At 51.3% G+C, this 22,946-nt stretch overlaps 1 protein-coding gene across 8 annotated transcripts in view; it reads left to right on the plus strand.

The window, feature by feature from the left end:
• The window catches only part of TIAM1 (TIAM Rac1 associated GEF 1), a 158,157-nt gene extending 145,365 nt beyond the window's left edge, over positions 1–12,792 (plus strand). For all 8 annotated transcript variants that reach the window (XM_039554614.1, XM_039554618.1, XM_039554628.1 and 5 more), the window contains 9 exons: positions 1,940–2,048; positions 4,354–4,533; positions 4,655–4,773; positions 5,537–5,645; positions 6,363–6,421; positions 7,236–7,338; positions 7,467–7,554; positions 8,379–8,551; positions 10,410–12,792. In XM_039554614.1, the coding sequence (XP_039410548.1) occupies positions 1,940–2,048; positions 4,354–4,533; positions 4,655–4,773; positions 5,537–5,645; positions 6,363–6,421; positions 7,236–7,338; positions 7,467–7,554; positions 8,379–8,551; positions 10,410–10,903 (1,434 nt within the window). In that variant the 3' untranslated portion in view covers positions 10,904–12,792. The remainder of the gene's footprint in view (positions 1–1,939; positions 2,049–4,353; positions 4,534–4,654; positions 4,774–5,536; positions 5,646–6,362; positions 6,422–7,235; positions 7,339–7,466; positions 7,555–8,378; positions 8,552–10,409) is intronic.
• Positions 12,793–22,946: the final 10,154 nt, after the last annotated feature.

Genomic DNA, 22,946 nt, shown 5'->3' on the forward strand with positions numbered 1-22,946 from the left:
ACTGCTCATGTAAAAACCTGCATCTCCTTCCATTTAAGATTAGTTTTCAATGGATGCTGGTGCTGCTGAAAAATTATCCTGCTGCAGTTGTAGCTTATGCTACATTTAGCCATATAGAGCACTAGAAACCATGTGCTTTTTGGTGCTATTCTTGCCCTTCTGCCAGATTTCTTGCCTTGAGCTGTCAGGAAATGCTGGAAATGGAAAGTTACATAAAATCTTTGTCCTGACAAGTCTCATGTTCAGAAGCCCTCTCGGGCTACAGATCAGAATAGTACATGAAATTTTGTGTTTGCACTTTCAGTCCATAGTGGCAAATACTCCTGGCTTTCAGCAGGTGTGCATCTTCACAGGTAGAAATGTAAACTGCAGCTCTTTAAACTTCATTTAAAACCCAGGGAAATGGGGAAACAAATTTCATTTTGTCTCTAATGCAGTTGTACTGGTTCTGGAGGCATGGCGAGGAGATGACAGAATGTTTTTCCTTTGGGGAACTCCAGTCTGGCTCTGAGCACTCACCTTGGTAAAGGACAGGATGAATAATAATAATAACAACAATAATAATTCCTCTGGGATTGCTCTTCAGCTAGCATACAACCCTGAAAGAAGTGTTGAAAGAATTTGTGTTTTTGTGCATGACTGTCTTTGCCATCAGGTGTTTGTTTAACATGAGCCTCAGCCATGACCACTGCCCTCCTGTAACTAAAGCACAGCTCTGGTTGGTGGGAAATGTGCCCTTAACAGAGAGCACAGAGACACTTCTTTCCTGGAGGCAGCCTCTGTGGCCCCTGTGTGCTCTGGGCTCCAAGACAGGAGTGCCAGTGAAGTGCCTTCCAGAGAGAGCTCTCCCGAGTGCTGCTGCTTCCAGCTCTTCCCGTAACAGCTGCACCGAGCTCGCTTTCACTTCTGCGCCCGGGCCCTGTCTGCAGGCAGACTGGGAAATGTGGAGTTCTGTGGTTTCAGTTCTGCACTTTGCTTCCCTGTCTCACTCACTGTCCCCAAGCTGCCCACGTGTGGTCTCAGCCCCTCACCAAGTGCTGTCTGGTTCCCAAGACGTTCTGCGTTTGTGTTTGACCCCAAACACCAACTCATCTCCAAGCAGGTGAACACCTCGGTGTGTTTGTGAGGGATGAGGGTTGCTTGCAGCTCCTCAGTGCCTTGATCCATTGCAAGGTCAGACACATCCAGTCCTCTCTGTGGCCTCTGGCCATTGCTGAGGTCAGTGAGGCTCTTAAATGCAGCTCTGGAGCTGTGAGCCCAGTCCCTGTGGAGTTAGTGCTGCCTCCAGGCTGGGACTTGGCTGATGATGCTGATTACAGAGGCTGACTCCACACACCAGGGCTGGGCCTGTTTCCTGGTGGACGAATCATGGAGTCACAGAATGGTTTGGGTGGAAGGAACCTGAAAGATCCCCCAGTTCCACCCCTTCCACTAGCCCAGGCTGCTCCAAGCCCCGTCCAAGCTGGCCTTGGGCACTGCCAGGGATCCAGGGGCAGCCCCAGCTGCTCTGGGCACCCTGTGCCAGGGCCTCCCCACCCTCCCAGGGAACAATTCCTTCCCAATATCCCATCTAAACCTACTCTTCTCTTAGTTTGAAGCCATTCCCCCTTGTCCTGGCACTCCAGCCGCTTGTAAAGAGTCTCTTTCCATCTTCCTTGCAGGCTCCCTTCAGGCACTGCAAGGCCACACTGAGGTCACCCCGAAGCTTCTCTTCTCCAGGCTGAACAATCCCAGCTCTCCCAGCAGAGCTGCTCCATCCCTCTGATCAGCCTGGAGCCTCCTCTGGGCTCACTCCAGCAGTGATGTCCTGGTGTGCAAACACACTCAAACTGCATTGTCCTGTCCTCCAAAAGCTGGGTGGAAGCTTCAGATGCCGTGGCTGAAGGCAGAGTAACTAAATGCCTTTTTACTAATGCTTTTTTCCCCCCTTTAATCCCAGAAAGTGTTGTTCTCCCTGGGTGGATCCTTCCTGTACTACGCTGACCGGTTCAAGCTGTACAGTGCCTTCTGTGCCAGCCACACGAAAGTCCCCAAAGTCCTGGTGAAAGGTAAGAGCCCCTTCCAGAGCTGTCACAGGCACACACTGGTTGTGGTCACTGCACCCCAAACCTCTCAGGGCAGGAGTGGGGGCACACGTGTGCCTGGCTGGTCTCCAGGAGCCTTTGGAGTAGGGAGCTAAGTCTGCAGAGGCTCCTGGAGCGCTCAGTGCGTGGGTGTTGTGGGACCACCCTGTGGTGATACCTGAGCAGCTCGCTACAGGAGGTGGCTCACCCTGCTTGCAGTTTTTCTCTCCCCACCCTTTGTTCATTCTCCCTTGGCACGTTTGGTTTGTTTTCAGTCACATGAGAAGATTTCCTGAGTGGGAATCACATCGTGGCTCTGTGCTCTGTGCTGATGGGTCATGGTGTGCTCTGGAACCAGGAGTGGTGGCTCTGTAGTGACCTCTGCATCCTCCCGGAGTCTGTGCCAGGAGTCCTTGCTGGTGGCAATCCCATGGAAGCCCCGGCCAATGTGGTGGAACACTGGATCCCTAGGAGAGGATCAGCCTGGGAGAATGTTTTATGGAAGCTGTTAAAATATTTTAGCTCTTTCTCCCCTCTCTGCTTCCTCTTGCTTTCTTCCCACTTTGCCTGAGAAGCTTCCATGTCGGAATTCCTAGCAGAGCTTGGCTTGCTGAGTTGTTGATAAAAGACCTGTGGTCTGGCTCCTGGGCCAGCCTGCCTCACAGGGAGGTTTTTTCCCTGTGGAAGTGTTAATCTCCTGGAGTTACCAGTGCCTCATGCAATTCCTTTTTGGCCAAGAGATTGAACAAACAAATGGTTGCAGTTGTAGCAGCAATGCCACTGAGGGAGGAGCTCTTACTTTTCAAAGAACATCTGGATGTCTGACAGTCATAAATTTGGGGTTTTTTTGTTTCTTGGTTGGTTTGGGGGGGGGGCTTTGGTATGGTTTTTTCTGTGCACTTTTTCTTTTTTTCATTTCTGCTTGTAAACTTTTATTCCCTGTGCTGCAAAGAATACTTGGCAGCTCTGTGGAATACATAAATAAATGATTTGTTGCTAGTCACATTTGTGCTTTCTTTTGGTGTTATTTTATTGTTAAAGCTGTAGACTAGGTAGATCTGGTTATTTAGCTTTTCTTTTCCATTGCTGACTGTATTTATAAATGAGAAAGTGTTGTGCTTGAATTATGGCACAAACAGAACTTAGAATTCCATTCCAGAGAGAAATCTCTTACAAAGCCTGGGATTGTATTTCAGGCATCACTGGGTGTCCTCAGCTGAGGTGCAGGTGGCTTTTGGATTTGAAACTCAAGTTGCTTTACTGAAATCAGGTGACTGTCTGCAAACCCCCCCAGCCCCAGCAGGGGACACGACTCTAATAAAAGCAATTGTGTGGCATTGCTCCTGCACTGAATAATTTGTATGCCTATAAATACCACCTCCTCCTTCCCTTCCCTCCTTATGCTCCAGTGGAGGGGGCAACAGAGAAAATGGCAATTTTATAAATTCAGTTGCAGTCAGGTAGAAAAGATGATGGCAGTCAGGTGTCCAGTCTGCCTGTGCTCCCAGAATCGGGTGCATTAGCCTCAGTTTACTGCTCCTGCCTCTCACTAGCTCCTGATGTTGTTGTGACTCAGTGCTGCATTTTAAGGTTTAGTGAGGTAACAAGAACCAGACCTGGGCTTAGAAGCAGTGATTCCTCACAGTCCAATTTGAGACTTTGCTTAAAAGGAACAGATGATTAAAACAGTTTGTGCTGCTCTCAGATAGCTGCCAGGCCAGAAGTACTTATTGCTGTGTGCAGCTCCTCCCGAGGGGCAGCTCTGATCTCTGCTCCCTGGGACAGGGACAGCACCCAGGGAGCGGCTGGAGCTGGGCCAGGGCAGGCTCAGGCTGGAGAGCAGGGAAAGGTTCTTCCCCCAGAGGCTGCCGGGCACTGCCCAGGCTCCCCAGGGAATGGGCACGGCCCCGAGGCTGCCAGAGCTCCAGGAGCGTTTGGACAGCGCTGCCAGGGCTGCCCAGGGTGGGGTTGTTGGGGTGCAGGGCCTGGGGCTGGACTGAATGGCCCTTGTGGGGCCCTTCCCACTCAGGAAATTCTGTCATGGATAGTGAAATTAAAAATTGCCTCTGCTGGAGGTGGATGCCTGCTGTGAAATCCTAAATAGCACATCCGGGGAGAGCGTCAGTGACTCAGATCCTGGAGGGCGTCAGTCTAATTCTGCGGGCCCAATAAATCTGCACTTCCTTGCAAAATGTCTCTGGGTAAACCAGTTTAAACCTGGAAAAGTCACTTTCTCAGGGCAGCAGATGCAATTTTCGATTGATCCAATGGCTTCATTTGAATCTTGCAGCCAAGACAGACACTGCTTTCAAGGCGTTCCTGGATGCCCAGAACCCGCGCCGGCAGCACTCCTCCACCCTGGAGTCTTACCTCATCAAACCCATCCAGAGGATACTCAAATACCCCCTCCTGCTCAAGGAGCTCTTTGCTCTCACTGATGTGGACAGTGAAGAACATTATCACCTTGATGGTAAGGAGTTAACCCCACTTTTCTCTGGTTCACCTCTGCTCTGGAGCCCTCCTCCCCTCCCTTCCTCTCGGAGGATTAAAATTCCCTTTGCTCACCCCCTGTCTCTCTGTCTCTTTTCCAGTGGCCATCAAAACAATGAACAAAGTTGCCAGCCACATTAATGAAATGCAGAAAATCCATGAAGAGTATGGGGCAGTGTTTGACCAACTCATAGCAGAACAAACAGGGGAGAAAAAAGAGGTAACAGACAGTCAGATTCATAGAGGAAAAGGAAAAGTTATTGTGGTGCCTGTTAAACTGGATCCAGTATTTACCTTTCCTGCTGTGCCATTGAAGTAGATCCTGGCACAAACAGATAAATCCCAGCTCGGTTCAAGACTTGAATTGAGTTCAATCCCGACTTCACTGAGGGGAGGGTGGAGGGATGGGATAACATCCCCTGGCCTGGGGATGGCCCTCAGTTTGTCACTCTGGGGGACCATAAGGGGAACGGTCTGCTTGCTGCATCCCCCAGCAGTTGGGAACTCCTGTATTAGTTTAGTTCCAACAGTGTGTCCACAGAGGAGCCTTTGTGCAGAGTCAAAAGCCACAGCAACTGTGGGGAGGGAGTGCTTTGACCACTGCACCTGATGCAGTCTCTAAACTTTACCCCAAACTGATTCAATGTTCAAACAAAACACAAAGAAACTGGTAGGGAGAAAAATGGGTAAAGGGGAAGAAAAGGCAAAGAAAACATCTGTGTTTGCCCCTGACGTCCAAGGGCTATACTCTAACTTACTCTGATTTATACTCATTAATTAAGGGTTTACGTGCATCTCTTGCTAAATGTCCTGGTCTATTTGCACATGTTTGCAGTCAGCTGATGAAATACTCCAGAAGTTTGCTGGGGGGGAAATTTTGTTCAGGACTAGACTTCAGGCAAGTGTTCTTGAGCTGAAAACTCACGTCAGATGCCTTGAGCTGATTAAAACCCTTGCCCTTGTGCATGTGTTGGTGTTGGCAGGTTGCCGACCTTTCCATGGGGGACTTGCTCTTGCATAACACAGTGATATGGCTGAACCCTCCTGCTTCCCTGGGCAAGTGGAAGAAGGAACCTGAGCTGGCAGCATTTGGTTTGTATCCCAGGACTTTCATTTTGCGTGTTGGAAAGCCTGTCAGCTGTGCCTTAGCAGATATTGAAAGTAACTGAGCATTGCTTTCCCCAGGGCTGGCTGGAACTTAAACATGGGTTTGTCTCTTAGCTCCAGTGCTCAGTTTTGCTCTCTGATAGTTCTTCCAACCCTCCTTTCCTGGCTCAGGTGAAAGGTTTTGTGTGCTTGGGAATAGAGGAGACCCATTCCAGGCCTTATGGACTCTCTTGAGGAGAGGCTGTGGGAGCTGGGCCTGGTCACTCTGGAGAAGGGAAGGCTGAGAGGGGATCCCATCAATCCATGCAAATGTCCCCTCAATCCACACAAATGTCCCCTCAACCCACACAAATGTCCCCAGGGGCTGTCAGAGGATGCTGCCAGACTCTGCTCAGTGGTGCCAGTGACAGGATGAGGAGCAGTGGCCATGAACTGAAACACAACAAGTTCCACCTCAACCTGAGGAAGGATTTCTGTCCATGGAGGGGGCAGAGCCCCGGAATAGCTGCCCAGGAGGGTGTGGAGCCTCCCTCTCTGGAGACATCCCTAAAATCCAAATTCCTGTGTCACCTGCTCCAGGTGGCCCTGCCTTGGCAGGGGGGTTGGACTGGGTGATCTCCAGAGGTCCCTTCCAACCCCAACTGTCCTGGGATTCTGGGGTTCTGTGACTCCATGACTTTTGTCTCTAACTTTCTCCTCCAGTGTTCAAAACTGCCGTGGTCCTTGTGTACAAGGATGGTTCCAAACAGAAGAAGAAACTCGTAAGTTTGCAGGGACTGTTTGGGTGATGCCATGGGCATTTCTGGGGCTATGATGGAGCTTTGTTTTCCACAAAGTGGGGCTGGAGTGTGCTCTGCCATGTGTGGTCCCTGGTGTCTGAGGATCTGGGTGGGCACAGCAAGCCTTCCTTTATCCTTTGCCATGCCTGCCACATCCATTCCCTGCTCTGGGGTGGATTGTCAGGGATGAAGATGTCACTGTGAATGTGTCTCTTGCCTTTGGTTCTTTGGTCAGTGTGTGTGAGTGTCTGACAGCTAATTAATGTCTGTCACCTCACACAGTGCCCTGGGTGTTGTGTGCCACCAAGCAAGTGCTGGCTGCTCTCAGCTGCATCAGGAGTGGCTCAGGAATCCCTCTGCAGTTTGGGATTCCAAGTTAAAGCTGAGCTTGGCAGTGCTACAGCAGGTGCATGGTTTACAGTGCTATTGGGAAACTTGTGATCCCTACCTGTGGAATAAACCAGAGGGATTTGAGGTGCCTGCATGGGGAAAGGCAGCTGGCACAGGGTGACTTCAGAGTGAGAAGCAAAACTGGGATGTGTTCCTGAGTGTGTGTGCACCCAGGGCTGGGCTGGGTGGCTTCGGAGGGCGTTGCTAAGAGCTGCTGGGCCCTAGGGCTGCTTTAGTCCAGATTTCAGCAAGGTCTCCACAGAGAGGCCCCTCAGGGAGGTGTTGGGGTGAGAAATTGAGGATGGCAGCAGGTCTGTGGCTGGGAGCCCTCAGCACAGAGCACAGGACTGCCTGCCTGCCCCAGGGTGTCTCGTTTCCTGAAATGCAGTGTTTGAAATCCTTCCAGGGAGGATCACATAGAGCCTCCATTTATGAAGACTGGGATCCGTTCCGGTTTCGCCACATGATCCCTCTGGAAGCGCTGCAGGTCCGGGCCCTGGCCAGCGCAGGTAATGTTCCAGGCAGGAGTCCTGCAGGGTTTGGATGTGTGGCCTGGGGGCCTTCACTCATTATGCAGTGAATACTTGGGAGTTGAATGTGAAGGTAGACATGAGGTTCTGCTTGGTTTTCCCTTTAGATGCAGAGACCAATTCTGTGTGTGAGATTGTCCATGTCAAATCTGAGTCTGAGGGCAGGCCAGAAAGGACATTTCACCTCTGCTGTAGGTAAGTGGGTTTCCCTGTTTTCCATGGCAGCTGCATCTCTGCATCCCTGCTTGCCCGTGTCTTTCCTTTGAGGCAATCTGGGACCAGCCAGTAGGGAGAGTGGGGAGAGGGTGTTAAAGCCTTACTTTTGGAGAGGTAGAATTATGTACAGTCTCTGAAATAAAGGCATCGAACTCGATCAGCTTTGCACCTTTATGGGAAAAGCCTTACTGGGATTTTCCGGTTAAACTCCACCATTGGATCTTTATGGCAGGTGTTGTGTTCAGCTGGCTCCTTTCATGGCACCAGGTCCCTGCCTCTGGTCTTGGGACACTGCCTTTCCTTAAATAAACATCCATTGTTGGGGTGGTGGTTGCCGTGGCGTGTTCTTACAGTTCAGGTAAGAACTTGGAACACAAGTTCATCGGGATCCAACAGAGCTGATGCCAAGCCAGTTCCTCCTTCTAGGAAGAGTTGCAGGAGCTGTGCTTGGGGTGTGTTTGCAGGGACAGATTGACTGAGCACCACGGGTCAGCTGGATGTGTGTCAGACACAGCCGAGTGTGGGTGGCACTGCAGGAAAAGGAAACCTCGAGAGGGCTGAAAGGCTGAATGTTTTATTAATGAACTGGGTATCAGTTTCCTTGGATGCCCACTGCAGTGACCATGGATTTAGCTTTGCTTTGAAAGTATTGAGTTCAGTGGAGTCTTCTCTGGGGAAGTGCCTGCCAGTCGATTTGTACTGTTTTAAGTCACAGAACTGGCCATTATTTACCTCATTTACAGCAAGCCTTTAGCAGTTCCCAAGGGGTAACTCTGCCTTTTGTATTCCCACCTCTTTTTCAGCTCACCAGAACACAGGAAGGACTTTCTGAAGGCAGTGCACTCCATCCTGCGGGACAAACACAGAAGACAGCTCCTTAAAACTGAAAGCTTGCCCTCATCCCAGCAATATGTTCCTTTTGGTGGAAAAAGATTGTGTGCTCTAAAAGGTGCAAGGCCAGCCATGAACAGGGCAGGTACTGTAGGGCTACAGACTTTCAAGATCCCGGTAACCCCAGCACCGTTGTAGGACATGTGGTGGTGTCTGTCACTTGTATATTAGGATTAGCATTGTCTCCTGTGTATGTAAAAACGGCTGGTTTTCCATGCTTCACTTCCTTGAGAGCCTTAAATTGCCTCTTTTTACCTTGCTTTGCACTTGAGGCTCAGTTTCAGAGTGGTGCTTCTGGCATGGAAGGGAAATGGGATTCCTGGCAGTACCGATTGGCTGTGCACTTTAATCTGAACTGGGTTCAGCTGAACGGAGCAGGAGCTGCGTGTTTCTTAAAAGCATGTACAGAATTTTGAGGTAGCCCGAGCACTTTGGAACTAAAATGCACAAGGAAAAGCAGCTCCCCTGAGCTTGGTTTGAGGGGGAAGCTGTGGGAGTCCTCCACCTGAGCCTTTTCAGCTCAGTCGCTAAAGGGCACGTGCTCCTCCTTCCCACATTTGGAGAAGCGTGCACTTGATACTCTTATTTTTGTAGTGGCCGGTCCTAAACCATGGATTTTCCTTTTCAGTTGACTTCAGGAAAAAGCAGTGAGAAAGTCCCAGGGAAAAGCAGGTTTTCATTTTCAGAACTCTAGATGATGGAGGGAAGAAATGTTTGCTTCCAACTACAAAGTACACGGCAGCACTGCATGTTTTGTTCTGGTCTGTTGTTCATTTCTTGTTCTGCTCATTAGATCCAGCACCGTAGACAACCGGGCTTTCTGCTCCTCCTCTGACCAGGGCAGGCCAGACCAACACCAGCTGAGCCCAGCTTCTCATTCGGGGTGCTGCTAGCCCTCTGCCTCACAGTGTGAGGAGGGGCAGTGCAGGGAGGGCCAAACCGCACAGCGCTGCTTCCATCAGCCTCTGGGGCCAGCCTGCTGGAGAGGCCAGACCTCCTTTCAGTTTGGCTCCGTGGGGCATTTGTGTGATGAATTCTGCAGGGATTAAAATCCCACCTTGGAGTCCAGACCTCTCCCTACAGACAAAATTTGCAGCTGCTGAGCTGTCATGCTTAATGCACCTTGTGAGGCTCAGGGACATGAAAATGTGACCCCAGCCCCACGGCAGAGCTGGATAAATTCATCCTGCAGGTGCTGAGGTGCTGTTCAGGGCCAGGGGACAAACTGCAACCTCAGAGCTCCATGTGTGCCCCTGAAGCACCGGGATGCCTGCAGGGCCTCCAGCTGCAGGGTTTGCCTCTGCTTGGCCTCAGGAGTCTCTTGGGAAGATGTTCCGACACAGAAGATGGGAATTTGCTAATTGGGCCAGTTGCTGAGGAGATGCTGAGGAAGGAACTTCTGATAGTTTTTCTGGGATTTTTGGGGGTTGACTTTTTCCTCACCCAGTAGGCAGGAAGTGAGGAAGGGAGAGTAGCAGTGCCTGGACAGGGAACTGAATTCCCTGTAAATAACGCAGCACCTTCAGCACTGAGGTGGCCACTGGAAAAGCTGTAGCATTGCTCCAGCCCAGACAGATTCCCCTCTCCGAGGTGCGGAGGTGTCGGATTTTGTGGTGTGCTGGCAGCAGGGGCTGCGAGTGAGAAGCTGAGCTGAGCAGATGCCCTGGTGCTGGCTGCCCGCCTGGCGCTCAGGAGGAGCAGCAGTTGAGGGGCATTGTCCCCACGGTGGATCTGAGCAGCAGAAAACTCCTTTGCAGCTGCAGAGGCCTCGTGCCGAGGAGCTGAGGCCGCAGGGAGGATGGATGGGAGTGACCGGGCCGCTCGTGGGCTCTGCCTCCTCGCTGCCTGGCCGTGCCAGGTGCAGGGCTCGGACAGGACTTAGCTTTTCCCGAGAGTTGTGCCGTGTGTAAAACGCCTGTGGGGTTTTATCTTTGTGTGTGCAGTGTCAGCCCCAAGCAAGTCTCTGGGGAGGAGGAGGCGGCGGCTGGCCCGAAACAGGTTTACCATTGACTCAGAGGCCGTCCACAGCAGCAGCCCCGAGAAAGAGCCCGCGCAGCCCGCGCAGGGAGGGGACACTGACCGCTGGGTCGAGGAGCAGTTCGACCTGGCGCAGTACGAGGAGCAGGAGGACATCAAGGAGACCGACATCCTGAGCGACGACGACGACTTCTGCGAGGCGGCGCGCGGGGCGCAGCGGGAGCTGCGGGAGCGGCTGCAGGCCACGTCCCTGGCGGGCGGCCGGCGGCCCGAGCGGCCCTGCCCGCCCGGAGAGCGGCCCTGCCCGCCCAGGGACGCGCACGCCGCCAGGATGGCCCAGCTGAGGAAGCAGGCGGCCCTGCCCGGCATCAACGGCGCCGCCGAGGGCCACGGCGAGGAGGTCATCTGGGTGCGGCGGGAGGACTTTGTGCCCGGCAGGAAGCTCAACACCGAGCTCTGAAACCGGCCCCGGCCCCCGTGGGTGTCCCCGTCACCCTGTGTCCCTGGCGATGACCCCGCGGGTTGCACACTTGCACACACCATTGCGGCAGCTCACTTGGTCCAAAGCCATGCGGCCACGCTTTGGGCAATGTCAAACGCTCAAAAACCGGCAACGAAACGAGCTTGAGGTCCTGTCTTACGTTACCCAAGGGCTTTCACACTATTTTATTTATTCTGAAACAATCAGGGGCTGAAATTGTGTGTGGGGAGAACATAATCACTGGAAAACAAGTTACTCTGGATGTCTGAAGCTCTGTACAGCGCATCAGCTCCGGCAGGAGCACGAGGACAGAGGGGTTGGTGGCCGTGAAAGCCGTCGGTTGTAGGCTCATCTCCTTCACGAGGAAACTGCCTTTTTAACCTGTACAGTCGCAGTATTTTGACTCCCTTTCCCTCTCTAAATGTAAGAGAATATACATGTATTTTAGGAATGCGTGAGGAAAGTTTTGGGATTTATGTTGTGTTCAGTCCTCTTGGTCTGTGGCTGGTCTAATTTAATGTCAATGTTGGAAGCTCTAGTTTTACATACTCTTGTAAAGATGCCAAACTCTCTTAAAGGAGATCCAAATCTAACACTTGAAGAAATATTTTTTTGTATTTTACCTGAGATGCAGGGGCACAAAGGGGCAAGAGATTTAGGGTAGCTCCACGTCTAGGATACGAGGCTGGCTTTTTGCAGAGGGTTAGGAATGGTGGTTTTATATTAAAATATGAACTGGAAACTCTTATTTAGGTATAACTGTCTTCAGGAAAAGGTTTATTGTATATGTTTGAGACTGGAGTTTAGTTAGCTAATAAAAAGAATAATAATTAAAATGACATGTCTGAATTGCAGTGGAGCAAAGGGATCCGTGGTGTACCCTCGCTGGAGCCACAGATCCCTTTGCTCCACTCTCTTTGGCAGAGTTTGGGCTTAGGGGACAGGGAATTCATGGCCAAAAAACTGACCTCACCCACTCTCCTACCGTGGGTGAAACTAGTGTATTTTAATTCCTTTATAGAAGCTTTTCCACTGCAATAGAGGATGAAAAAAGTTCTACGCAAGTAAACCTCTTTAGCATTTTAAATTTTTTTAGTTAAACATCTAAAACAGGGTAAAATGTGACTAAAATCTCGTGGTTTTTAAGTAGACTTCCAAATACGAAACACAAAATAGCACTTTTTTTTTTTTTAAGATTTATATAGCTTTTCCCATTGCAGTCTCACCTATAGGAAAAAAAAAAAGGAAGATTATATGAAATTTTGTTTTGTTGGTATCTGTTGATGTTTGACACATCAGTAGGTACTCTGAGAACCTGAAATTTTATAATAGCCTTAGGATTATATTTTATAAAATCCACTCTGACTATATTTTAAAACATAACAAAAATTATCCCCCCCCCCCCCAAACATCCATCACTGTGTGTGTGTCCCAGCTGGCATCCTCCCCTCGCCCCCTCCCTCTCCTGGTTTCTGGTGCACTATACTTGACTTATGAAAGCTTTCTCTAGTAACTTTTTGCTATCTCCTGGTTTCTTTTCGTAAGAGCTTTAGAAGAGTTTCTACCCCCTTTGTATGATCACATGGTTGTTTTTGTATCATCACCTGTCGGTCGTGTCCCACGTGCTGGAGGGTTTGGCTGTCCTGGGCTGCTCCCAGAGGATGCAGCCAGCACTCAAATACTGGAAGGCTGGTACTGGGAAGGTACCGTGGCTCTTGTACATAATGTCATGACATGTCTATGTCAAAGGTTCTTATATATTTCTTTTATAAGCTGAAAGAAGGTCTATTTTTATGTTTTTAGTTCTATGAATGGAACGTTGTAAATGCCTGTCAGAAATAAAATACTGGGAAAAAAAAGCAACAGAACTGCAGGGAATGGTGTGTGGAGGCCACTTGTCATGTGGAGCCTGACACAGGAGGGCTCTGAGGTGGGAAGAGGGATCTCAAGGAGGAGGTCCTGCATTCCCAGCTGGTGTAGCTCGGGAAGGAGCCCTCAGGTAAGGCTCTGCTCGTGTTTTGGTGAGGGGAGAATTCCCATTTCCCTTATGGCATCCATAACCAGCCGTTCCTGCTGCTTTTCAGGCTGGCCACAAGGAACCTTCAGTGCATTTTAACAAGTTCCAGAAGAATGCCAGTTGCATGGGAAGAGCTCCCCAGTCTCTCTGTGGTCAGTTCGTTGCCCAGTCCCTCTCCCTTTGGGGTGCTGGGTTTAGCCCAGGCTCTGGGAGTGTGCTGTGGGTTTGGTGTTTTGTGCTTCCCTGCTCCTGGGGACAGCCCGACTGCCACTCTGCTCCCAGGAGCACTGGACTGCTGCGGGACAGGCAGGTGAGTGCTGCCAGGCTGTCCCCAAAAGGGGCTGCTGGGCACGAGGGAGGAGCAAGGTGTTTGTTAGTGGGGCCAGAGCTGCAGGAGGAGCCTTGCACGGCCCCGGTGCCGGGACAGCAGTGGGAGAGCACAGGCACCCCACAGATGGAGCTGGAGCTGGGGCGGCGCACTCCGAGGGGTGACAGAAATGACACGGGAGGGAAGTGGCACTGAAATGGGGTGGGCTGTGTGCAGCACCTCCTAAAGCATCCCTGGCAGCAATGTAATGTTTGCTACTTAAGGCAGGGTTATTTTCAGCTTGGAAGGCTACGAGCCTAGTGCAAACCCTTCAGGAAGTTGGGGAAATGGTGAAATGGAGACGGAGAGCGAGGGCCTCAAGCAGAAAGCAGCACACGAGTGGTGACAAGGGACACGTGTAGGCCAGCTCTGCAGCTGAAATGCTGTGCCTTCACAGCTCTGTGCTGCCACCAGCCAGAAACAGAGGACAGAGGGAAACCTCCTCCTGCAATTCCCCGTGCCGTTGGAGAGGTGAGCACCAATCCCTGGTTCTTGTGCCAGAGCTGTGCCAGATCCCCAGCTCACAGGGGGCAATTAGCTGATGACCCTCTGCAGTCACACCTTGGTCCAACAGCCCAGTGATCTGCTTCTGGGGAAAATGCTGTTGGAAACAAAAGAGGGAACTCAAGGAAACAATTAGAAATAGCCTGCTGAAAAATAGAGGGCTTGAAATTAATTAATGTTGCAGGAAACAGATCAAAGGCAGAAACTCGGATTCATGAAGCTGCAGAGAGGCGTGAATAGAATATTAAGTATGTTTCAGGCTGCCCACGGATGGAGGGCAGGCTCGGAATCAACGCCTGGGGTGCTCGGAGGGTGGCAGGGAGAGAGCATTTTGCCTGCGGCCACAGTGTTGGGGAGATGGAGGGAGCCCCAGAGAGGGACACAGGCTGCTCTGGATCAGCTGTTCCCAGGGCCACAGGAGCCTTTGGCGCTGCATTTGAAACCCATTTGCCCAGCCGCGGTTCCAGCAGCTTTCCCTTCAGTTCCAGGAGAAAAAAAAAGTCTGTTGCCTTCTGGGGTGGTCCAGCATCAATCGTTGCTCCTTAAGTTTCCTCCGTGGGAGCTCCGTGAGCCTTGAGGCTCCTTCGGCTGCACGGGGCTGGGGTTGGAGCTAGGATAAGGGCCAGGATGAGGGTTACTGTAAGAATTAGGGGCAGGCAGCCCTGTGTGCTTTCCCCAGACGTGCTGAAGGCTTCCGCTCCCTTATCAGAGGTGGCACCGCAGCACAGCAGCTCCGGATGGGGCTCTCCCTCTATTCCCGAGTGTTCCCGGTGATTCCTGCCGGGCTGGCACGGTCCGTGCCGTGCCCGTGAGTGCAGTGACCGCTCCCATGGCCGGAGTGACCGCTCCGGCTCGGTGCCGGTGCTCTCTCCCAGGGAAACCCGGGGCTCTCCGCTGCCGCATCCCGCTGCTCCCGCTCCGTTCCAGCCGCGGCCGGCGGGCGTCCCCCTTCCCCCGCAAATCCCGCCCGGCTCCTCGGAAATCCGAGGGCTTTCTGCTCTCAGCGAAACCACTGAACGTGGTGGCTCCCGGGCAGTCGGCAGCATCATCCTCCGCTTTGCTGGCGCTGCAGAGCCATCCCATCCCATCCCATCCCATCCCATCCCATCCCATCCCATCCCATCCCATCCCATCCCATCCCATCCCATCCCCCCCCGCCCGCGAGTGGGCTTGTGCGTCATTCTATTAGGGAAAGTAATTTCCAGGGATGGATTCGGCTTCACTTCGTCTCAGCAGACGTTAAACCCCTTTAATTAACTCCTCAAGCGGTATTAGAGAGCCGAGTAACTTTGTGGCTGTTTCGATGCCGTGACGCTGGCAGTGATCTCAGTGCTGGAGGAGGCAGAGGGATGCGGAACAAAGCTTGGGTGGAAGTGCACTTAAAGAGCTGCCACAGGTTCTAGGAGAGCACTTAAAAAGCCCTTCAGATCTCCAATAGGATATTAAAGACTCAAGCAGAGTGAGAGCATCAGCTTTCTTCGAGGTCACTGCAATACCAGACTAATAGTTGAATTATATGCTGGAATACTCCAGGAAAAGGAGATTTAAAAAAAGTTACTTGAAAAGATAAGAAAATCCAATCCTCTGCCCCCTCTAACCCTCACGAAACACGAGAAAATGAGCAGCTGGTAATGAAGAGATTTATAAATGACCCTTCCTTGCCCGTCTCCTGTGTAAAAAGCAGAGGCAGAGCTGTTGTTAAAGGTATAATAAAAAAGAGAGTGTGGCGATAAAAGTCGCAGTAGCTGAGTGTGGGAAGATTCCCCCAGCGTGGTACAGACACATTGGAGCTGTGGGCTCAGCTCTCTGCACTGCCCCAGGGAGCTCAGGACCGGATTTCCAGGCAGTGCAGGGAAAGAATTATTGGCATCGCTTCTGTAGGTGGCCCAGAACGATGCTGCTGTGCTGGGGCGCAGGAGCAGGGGAAGGCCAGGAACATCAGTGTGGAGACTTAGGATTGGGGTGAGAGGGTGGGCATAGGGAAAATGTGGTTAGGAAGTGGAGAGGAATGAAAAGGAAGCACCACAGAGCAGTTGTATTCAGTTGTGGGAGAGTTAGGGCTGTTTTATTTCGGCTGAATAGCTTGAACCTGCCAGACATCCTCCTGCTAGCAATACCTGCAGTTACACCTGGACTCTGGAACAGATCTTTTTGGGGAAGCACAGCACATTGATTGAACTTGGATTCCTGCTCTCCTGTCCTGAAGGCAAGGAAATCAGGAAGAGGTCAGGAAGAGGTGAGGAAGGGCTGTCCCCATGTTTAATGATGTTTCTTTTCAGGAGGGAAAGGGCTTTTCTCTGCCTCGTAAGGAACTGGCGTCGTTTGGAGGTAACAACAGTCCCCCCAAGCTGAGGGCTGCATTGCTCACCTTTGGTGTCTGGTTTTGAGGGAGCATTTTCTTCCTCAGACTCCTCCATCGCTGTCCAAGCAGCCAGAGCCAGCCTCACCTGCAGGTTATTGACTGAACATCCTTGGGACATCGTGCATGTTTCTGAAAAGCGCGGGTGCAAAGGGACAGTGTCACTTTGCCACTTTGCTGATCTAATGAAATTCAGCTGAGTTTGGGCCTGGAGGGACTGTTAGCACAGTGCCCAGAAATGCTGAGAGATGCAGGTACACACGCCTGTGCTCAAGCACAGGGTGATAAAACCCACCACGGCCATCTTTGCTGGTGGCTCTCTTGTTTTGGTGACAGCAGAAGAGCCCTTCCAGAAGCAGCAATGGATTTAAGGGAATGAGGAGGTTTTGCACCAGTTCCTGTGAAAACTGCTGTCAGACCATCGAGACAGGAGCTGGGAAACACCACAGAAGGCAGAAGGCTCAGTGCATCCCCGACAGCCTTGATTTGAACAGGAGTAAACCAAAATCAAAGGACACTGGTAGCTCAGTTTGCCCGCCCGTGGCTGGGGAAAGCTCTTCCCACTCAGACTTCACAGGGAGCACAAATAAATCTACCCTGCTGAAGTGAGGTGGTGTTCACCTGCCTGGGACTGGGGTGTGCAGGTCCCTCCAGTGCAGAGGGCAAACAGCTTCATTTTCTCCTTGAAAGACAAAACACCAGAAGATCTTTAGGTTGTGTGAGTTACATTCCAACAAATACACCTTTTCTCCAGCATGGTGGGGGATTTTGTCTGGCTTGGGGCTTAGGGAAATTCCTGATTTCACTGTGACCCGTTTGTGCATCCCAGTCCTGGGGTTAAGTTCCCCATTTTGCAGAGGAAAGCCGGTGGACACAGAGGCACTGGCTGCAGCTCAGCCCACGGGGACCCGCCGCGCCCGCAGGCAAAGCGGGGCCTGGATTGTGTTTGTGTCCTGCAATTCCCTGGGAAAGGGGCTGGGTGTGCCCAGCAGCTCTGCGCCCTTTGGAATTCCCTGTCTGCTCTGGCAGAGGCGGTTCCACGTCGGTGCTCCTGGTGGCACCCTGGCTCTGTGAGCTGCGGATGCGCAGGAACAGGGGAGGAGAATCCCAGGCTGCGATCTGCTGGCAGCTCCTGTGCCACCTCTGGAGTCCTGAGCTGACACAAACGCGGGAGGTCTGAGCGTGCCGGAAACGAGAGAGCTTTTAAATAATTGTAGGTAATGGTTTTAATTACCCTTTAAAATCCTTGTTTTAATTAATCATAACCAGCACATATATAAATTATAAACAGGGTGTTATTCTTAGATTAATCTCAGCAAAGTTGTCATAAGGTACTTTTGTGGAAACACGGCTGGGAAAAATGACTGAAATGTTAACTTTTGATAAACTAACTCTGATGTGCTCCAATAAACAAAGCCTGTGAGAGGAAGATGGATTGGTGAGGTTGGACATCTGGAATGCAGAATTTATGGACCACAAGGACATTTTGCAGAAAGCAGAAGATAAAGGAGAGGCTAAAAAAGACTCAGTAGATGTCTTGGAAAGTGGAGGAAAAAGATACTAAAAATACAGACTAATTAGCATGAGAAGTGAGAAATAATAACCAATAGAGGATAGAATACTAATTATTGAAAGAGAATTATGTAATCTAGAACCAATGAGCATGAATTTCTTCTTTTTTGCTAAAAATCCATAAATAAGTGAAAAAGTTCTGTATCAGTGTCCATGTGGAGGCTGGAATTTTGTCAGCCACACACACAGACCCTGGCCGGGAATAAAGTCATCCCTGACTCGCTGGCAGTGAAAAGGGGGTGTTAGAAGAGGATTTGGTACCACGGGAATGTTGAGACAACCACTCAAAACCTGCCATAGCAAATATATTTTTAGAGGGGCAGCAGCTCCCCACTAAATGGGAGAGCCTGGGCTGTGGAACTAAAGCTGCCACTAGTCTAGAGAATGGCAGAACCCATCCACCAGGAGCTGAGCTTTGGAGATGCTGAGCAGCTCAGCCCCAGCCCAGCCCCGAGCAGGGAGATAAACCCAGGAATTGTCCTGCAGGGATCCCCAAGGAAGGCACAGGAGACGCTCAGGGCTGCGTTCACAGCCCCTCCGGCTCCTTGTGTGGCCACAGCAGAGCTCAGGCCAACCCAGACTCCTCGTTTTCCAGCAGAAGAGGAAAAAATGATTAATAAAGGTTTCTTTGTAAAAAAAGAAAGAAACCGTTGGATGTTTCTTAATCACTGCAGGCATAAATGGAAGAAAAATTGCTCATCAGGAGTCTATTGATGGGCACACAATTCACAATCATTCCATCTGCATTGCCTGGAGCTGCGCTGCTGCCTTCGGTGCAGCAGGGAAAACCTGGCTGCCGGGAGGCTGGGAAAGAAGCCTGGAGGAGATAGGATGAGGGAGAACTTGGGCATTTTCCTTGGATGTTTACTGTAAGCACCTTTTTAATTCCTTCTTTTAGTTTTTTTTTCCTTTTGAAATGAACCTCTTGGTTCTGCTATCAGATTTCTGCACTTCACAACCTTCTCTCCCTCAAGAGAGGTGCTTATTCTCACTGTGAGGAAAAGAGGTGCTGCTTTGGCCGTTCCCAGCTGGACACTGAAGGGAAGGAAACCTGGCACAGGGTGTCACTGGCAGACCAGAGGCTTAGCTCAGATATGACAAATCTCAGATCTGATCAATCTCAGCCAGAATCCTCCCGTGACAAACTTTGCATTGAGCAGAAAGACAACTCTGACCCCCTTGTGCAGGGAGTGCTGCTGGCACAAAGGGGCAGCTTTAGGGGAGCTGTTCCTCAGAGGATGCACGGAGCAGCCCCTGATTTTACTTGGCCAACTGGGGGCTGGAGGTGCTGCACAAACCCTGTCCCAGGGCCAGGAGGAGCTGAGGGAAAGCAGCGCCTCACCTCAGCCTCCAGGAAAGCAGGACTGGCTGATTCCCTGCTTTGAAAACACGGAATTCACCTCTTCTGAGGAGAAAAGGGAAAAGAAAGAACATGACGTTAGGGTAAAGCTTCCTCTCTCTGTGCACACGCAGCCCCCTGCTACGAGCTGCAGTGGAACCTTTCGGGTGATTCCCCAAAGAAACCATGTGGAAGTTGAACCTCACATTTCCACCGGCTGTAGGAAAACGCCATCCCTGTGAGGAGAGGGCCTCTCCCGGGGCACATGGAGCCGTGCATAGAGGGCCGAGCTCAGTCAGAGCCCCTTGTACTCAGCAGTGACCTGGAAGTGGTCTGGTCCATTAAATAAAATGGGCATTAAATAGTGCCAAGAGCAACCCAGCCCTTCCTGCTGGGGCTGCAGGAGCAGGGAGGGAGCCCCTCCCTTCCCTTTTGAGCTGTGAAAATCACCACAAAGGCGAGTGACGGTCCGGGGAGCAGAGCAACCTGCTACCAGCACATCAGCACGAACAATTCTCTGCAGGAGCCCCGGCCCAGGAGGCACGAACAGATGCAGGAGCTGTCCCTGTGCCGCTCAGCAGAGCCCTGGTACAGCCCCTGTGTCCTGGCTCCTCACAAAATGCTGATAAAATGGGATGTCGACAAGTAGGATTTTCCTTGGCATAAACCACAATGACATCAAAGGCTCTGAACTGATTTGCTTTTTGTCAACTAGATAAAGATATTAAGGTAATGCCTTTTGTTCCTCGACAGAATGTTTTAGCCAGTGAACAGAATTAATTGTGTTGACATAATGGATTTATTGTTTCAACAAAGTGCCTGTCTGTTTTCACGAGGTGGGTAAGGGATTTGACAAAACTAATGCTGACCCCAGGGGATTCTTATAAGGCTGAATTATCAGCCTGATAAAATGCCACTGGTGTAAAAGACAACACGAAGGAAAACACAGAGTCTATAACCCGGAGGCTCAGCAGCAGTGCACAAACAATACATTAGGTTTCAGGGGGAATTTTGTGACGAGCTGCTGCCGACCGTGTGCTCCCACCAACTCCTGCTGGCAAAGGTGAGAATTCCCCTCCCAGAGCTCTGCCAGGCCTCCTGCAGCCAGGGGTTGTGAGCAGGGGAATGCCCCAGCCAGGGGGTTTATTTTTGGGCTGGCCAGGGATGCAGGGCTGAGCTGCTCCCTGCTGCACTCACAATGGGGGGGCTGGCTGAGTTTTTGAGGCACTGCGTTAAGTTTATTTTTGCTCCCTCCCCTTTTCCTCAAATACAAGGTACTTTTCTTGTCAAAAGCTCTTAGTGCCCATGGGAGAGAGGGAAAATCATGCCTGCTGAGCTGATGGGACAGATTTATTTTCATTTACTGGGGCCAGAAATAGCCCGAGTGTGATAAAAGCCACCTATTCCATTTCCTGTTCCAAAGGATGTGGAGCACGCGCCCAGTCAGTTCCCCCATCCCGTGGAGACAGGGAGGGAGCTTCTGGCTGAGGGAGCAATGATTCCAGCCTCTCACATCGGATCAGCAGCTGCACGAGCTCCAGGCACAGATTTTCCTTCATTTCCCAGCCCCGAGTGGCTCTTCCCAAGCCATGGGGGCCTCTGGAGTGTCCTCAGTGACGGACCCAGGGAGGGCACGGAACGAACCTGGGCAAAGAGCCAAAGGCACCACTCCTGCTCCTGCATGTTTTCACATGTGTTTCCCTCTCCACACTCTGTGTTTTCTTCATTCCACATTATGTTATCTGGACAATTTTTTTGACAACCAGGAGAGAGAAGCTGCCACGAGAGTGAGCAAGGCCTTGGCAGGAGGAAGAGGAGGCTGTCTTTGCATTCTGCTTTTGTGCAGTCTGCACTTTGGGGGTGGGAAACAGGACGCTATAAAATAATAGCCCCTTGGAGACGAGGTTTTTACACCCCTAGCTTTGGATTTTTCCCTGTACACAAGGAGCAGGGATGTTGTAGGATGAAGGCTCAGGAAGGGAATTGACAGGGACGTGGTTTTGTCACACAGGGTTCTTCACTCAGGGAGGAACAAAAGGGGTCTGGGACTCTGACTTTAGAGCAGAATGGTAAATTCTGCCTCCAGGATCCTAAACCCTGCTCTCAGTTACATCCTGATTAACCTCAGCACAGGGAGAGCCCAGCCTGGTCACTTGTGCCAGCAAACCCTGTTGATTCCTCAGCTCTGGACAGCAGGGAGTGAGCTGGGAAAGAGTCACAAATGCTCTGATTCTCAGTATTTCCCCCAAAGATTTTCTGAGGCTCTGCATTGAGGAAAGCCACTCAAAGCTTCCACTATTCCCCATAAACGCTGTAGGATCAGGGCAATGCCACGTCCAAACCCCAAAGCGTAACCAGAGAGAGACGTCTTGCAAACACCAGCTGAATCAAAGGGGAAAATTCCAGAATCTCACAGATTTTGGAGCAGACACTGTGGCTTGTGCAAATTTTAATTCACATTTTAAACTGGGATTTTGCAGTTTTTCATTGGGTGTGACCTTTTCCCTGACAGCCTGTTCTGGCTGCAATCCATCTGCCACAAAAAGAGCCACGAGTCCTTGGGACAAGCTCGGAGAGGTTCTCATTCCATTCCAGCCTGTTGCTTTAAAAGCAAGTATGGGTGACATGTCGAAGTCTCAAACTCTCTCAAACTACGACATTTTTTGAAAAACTTTCAGAATTTTTGAAATCCAGATAGGTCTCGCTCTTTGCTGCCAAAAGGTGCCTCATTAAAGGCTATTTTCCCATCTGTCTGCAGAAACAATTTTGTGTCTCCTGAAAGGTGTAGGGTCACTGGAATAACGGGTTTCTCTCTTAATAATGGGACCCTGATTGCATATGATGGTCTCTTTTATTTTTACCTTAATGAAGTTGCTCTGTGCATTTGGCAGGAATAAGGGATTTGGTGGAGGTCCTCACAAGTTCCAAGGCCTGACTCTCCTGGCTCTCACTCCCAGTGAAGGTATGGACCGAAATTAATTTCCAGCATGATCTTTTACCTACCTAGAGGCACAGTTCTGCTCAGGGAGAGCACAATACAGTTCACTGGGTCCACTTCAGCCCTCTTCAACCCCAGCTTTTGAGACGATTTTCCCCTGGAAACACCATTTACCGTGAGTAGAATGCTCTTGTCTTTTGGGGAGAGCGTGGCACCTCCCAGAACTCAACACTTACCAGGGGGATTGAGGAACAGAAGGGAAAGCTCAGCATGGAGAGAAGGAGGCTGCTGTGTTGGGAAGAGATTCCGTGAGTAGAGAGAAGTAAATCCCCCAAATCCCACTCCCCTTCCTGGGAAGACCTGCGGGTTCTCTGTGCCTGTGCTTTCTCCTGGGCACAGGGGGGTGGGGGAAAGGGCTGTGGGACCTGTGGCTGCCCCACCCTGTCCCTGCCAGTGGGGCATGAGGGAAGGCAGCTGGGGGAAGTGGCTCGGGGTCCCTGGACCCCAGAGGGAGGAGGATAATGGAGCGGGCAGCTCGGATTGTCACGCTGGTGCTCCTGTCTCCACCCGCGGGGGCTGTGGTCCAGCAGGAGCAGCTGTGCACTGAAACACTCGGAGCTGGGCACTGGGTACCCACACCAGTGGATTTTGGGGGATTAGTGCCAGCCTGGCCCCCGGGACTGAGCACCAGCAGCAGCCAAGGGCATCAGGTGCCACCCTGGAGCTGGGTCGGACCCTTTGTTGGGAAGCAGGTCCGTAACAAACACATTCCTGCCCCCAGGAAGGGTGGGAGCTTGTGTGCTCTCCCTGCAGAGTTTGTGGGGCTGGGTCACCACTGCAGGGTGGTTTCAGCAATGTCCTTCCCTCAGGTGAGCCCGCAGCCGGCCCCCTCTGAACCTTGAGCACAGAGGGTTCTGAGTCCCGGG

The sequence above is a fragment of the Corvus cornix genome, chromosome 1 (genome assembly GCF_000738735.6).
Source record: "Corvus cornix cornix isolate S_Up_H32 chromosome 1, ASM73873v5, whole genome shotgun sequence".
Classification (NCBI taxonomy): domain Eukaryota; kingdom Metazoa; phylum Chordata; class Aves; order Passeriformes; family Corvidae; genus Corvus; species Corvus cornix.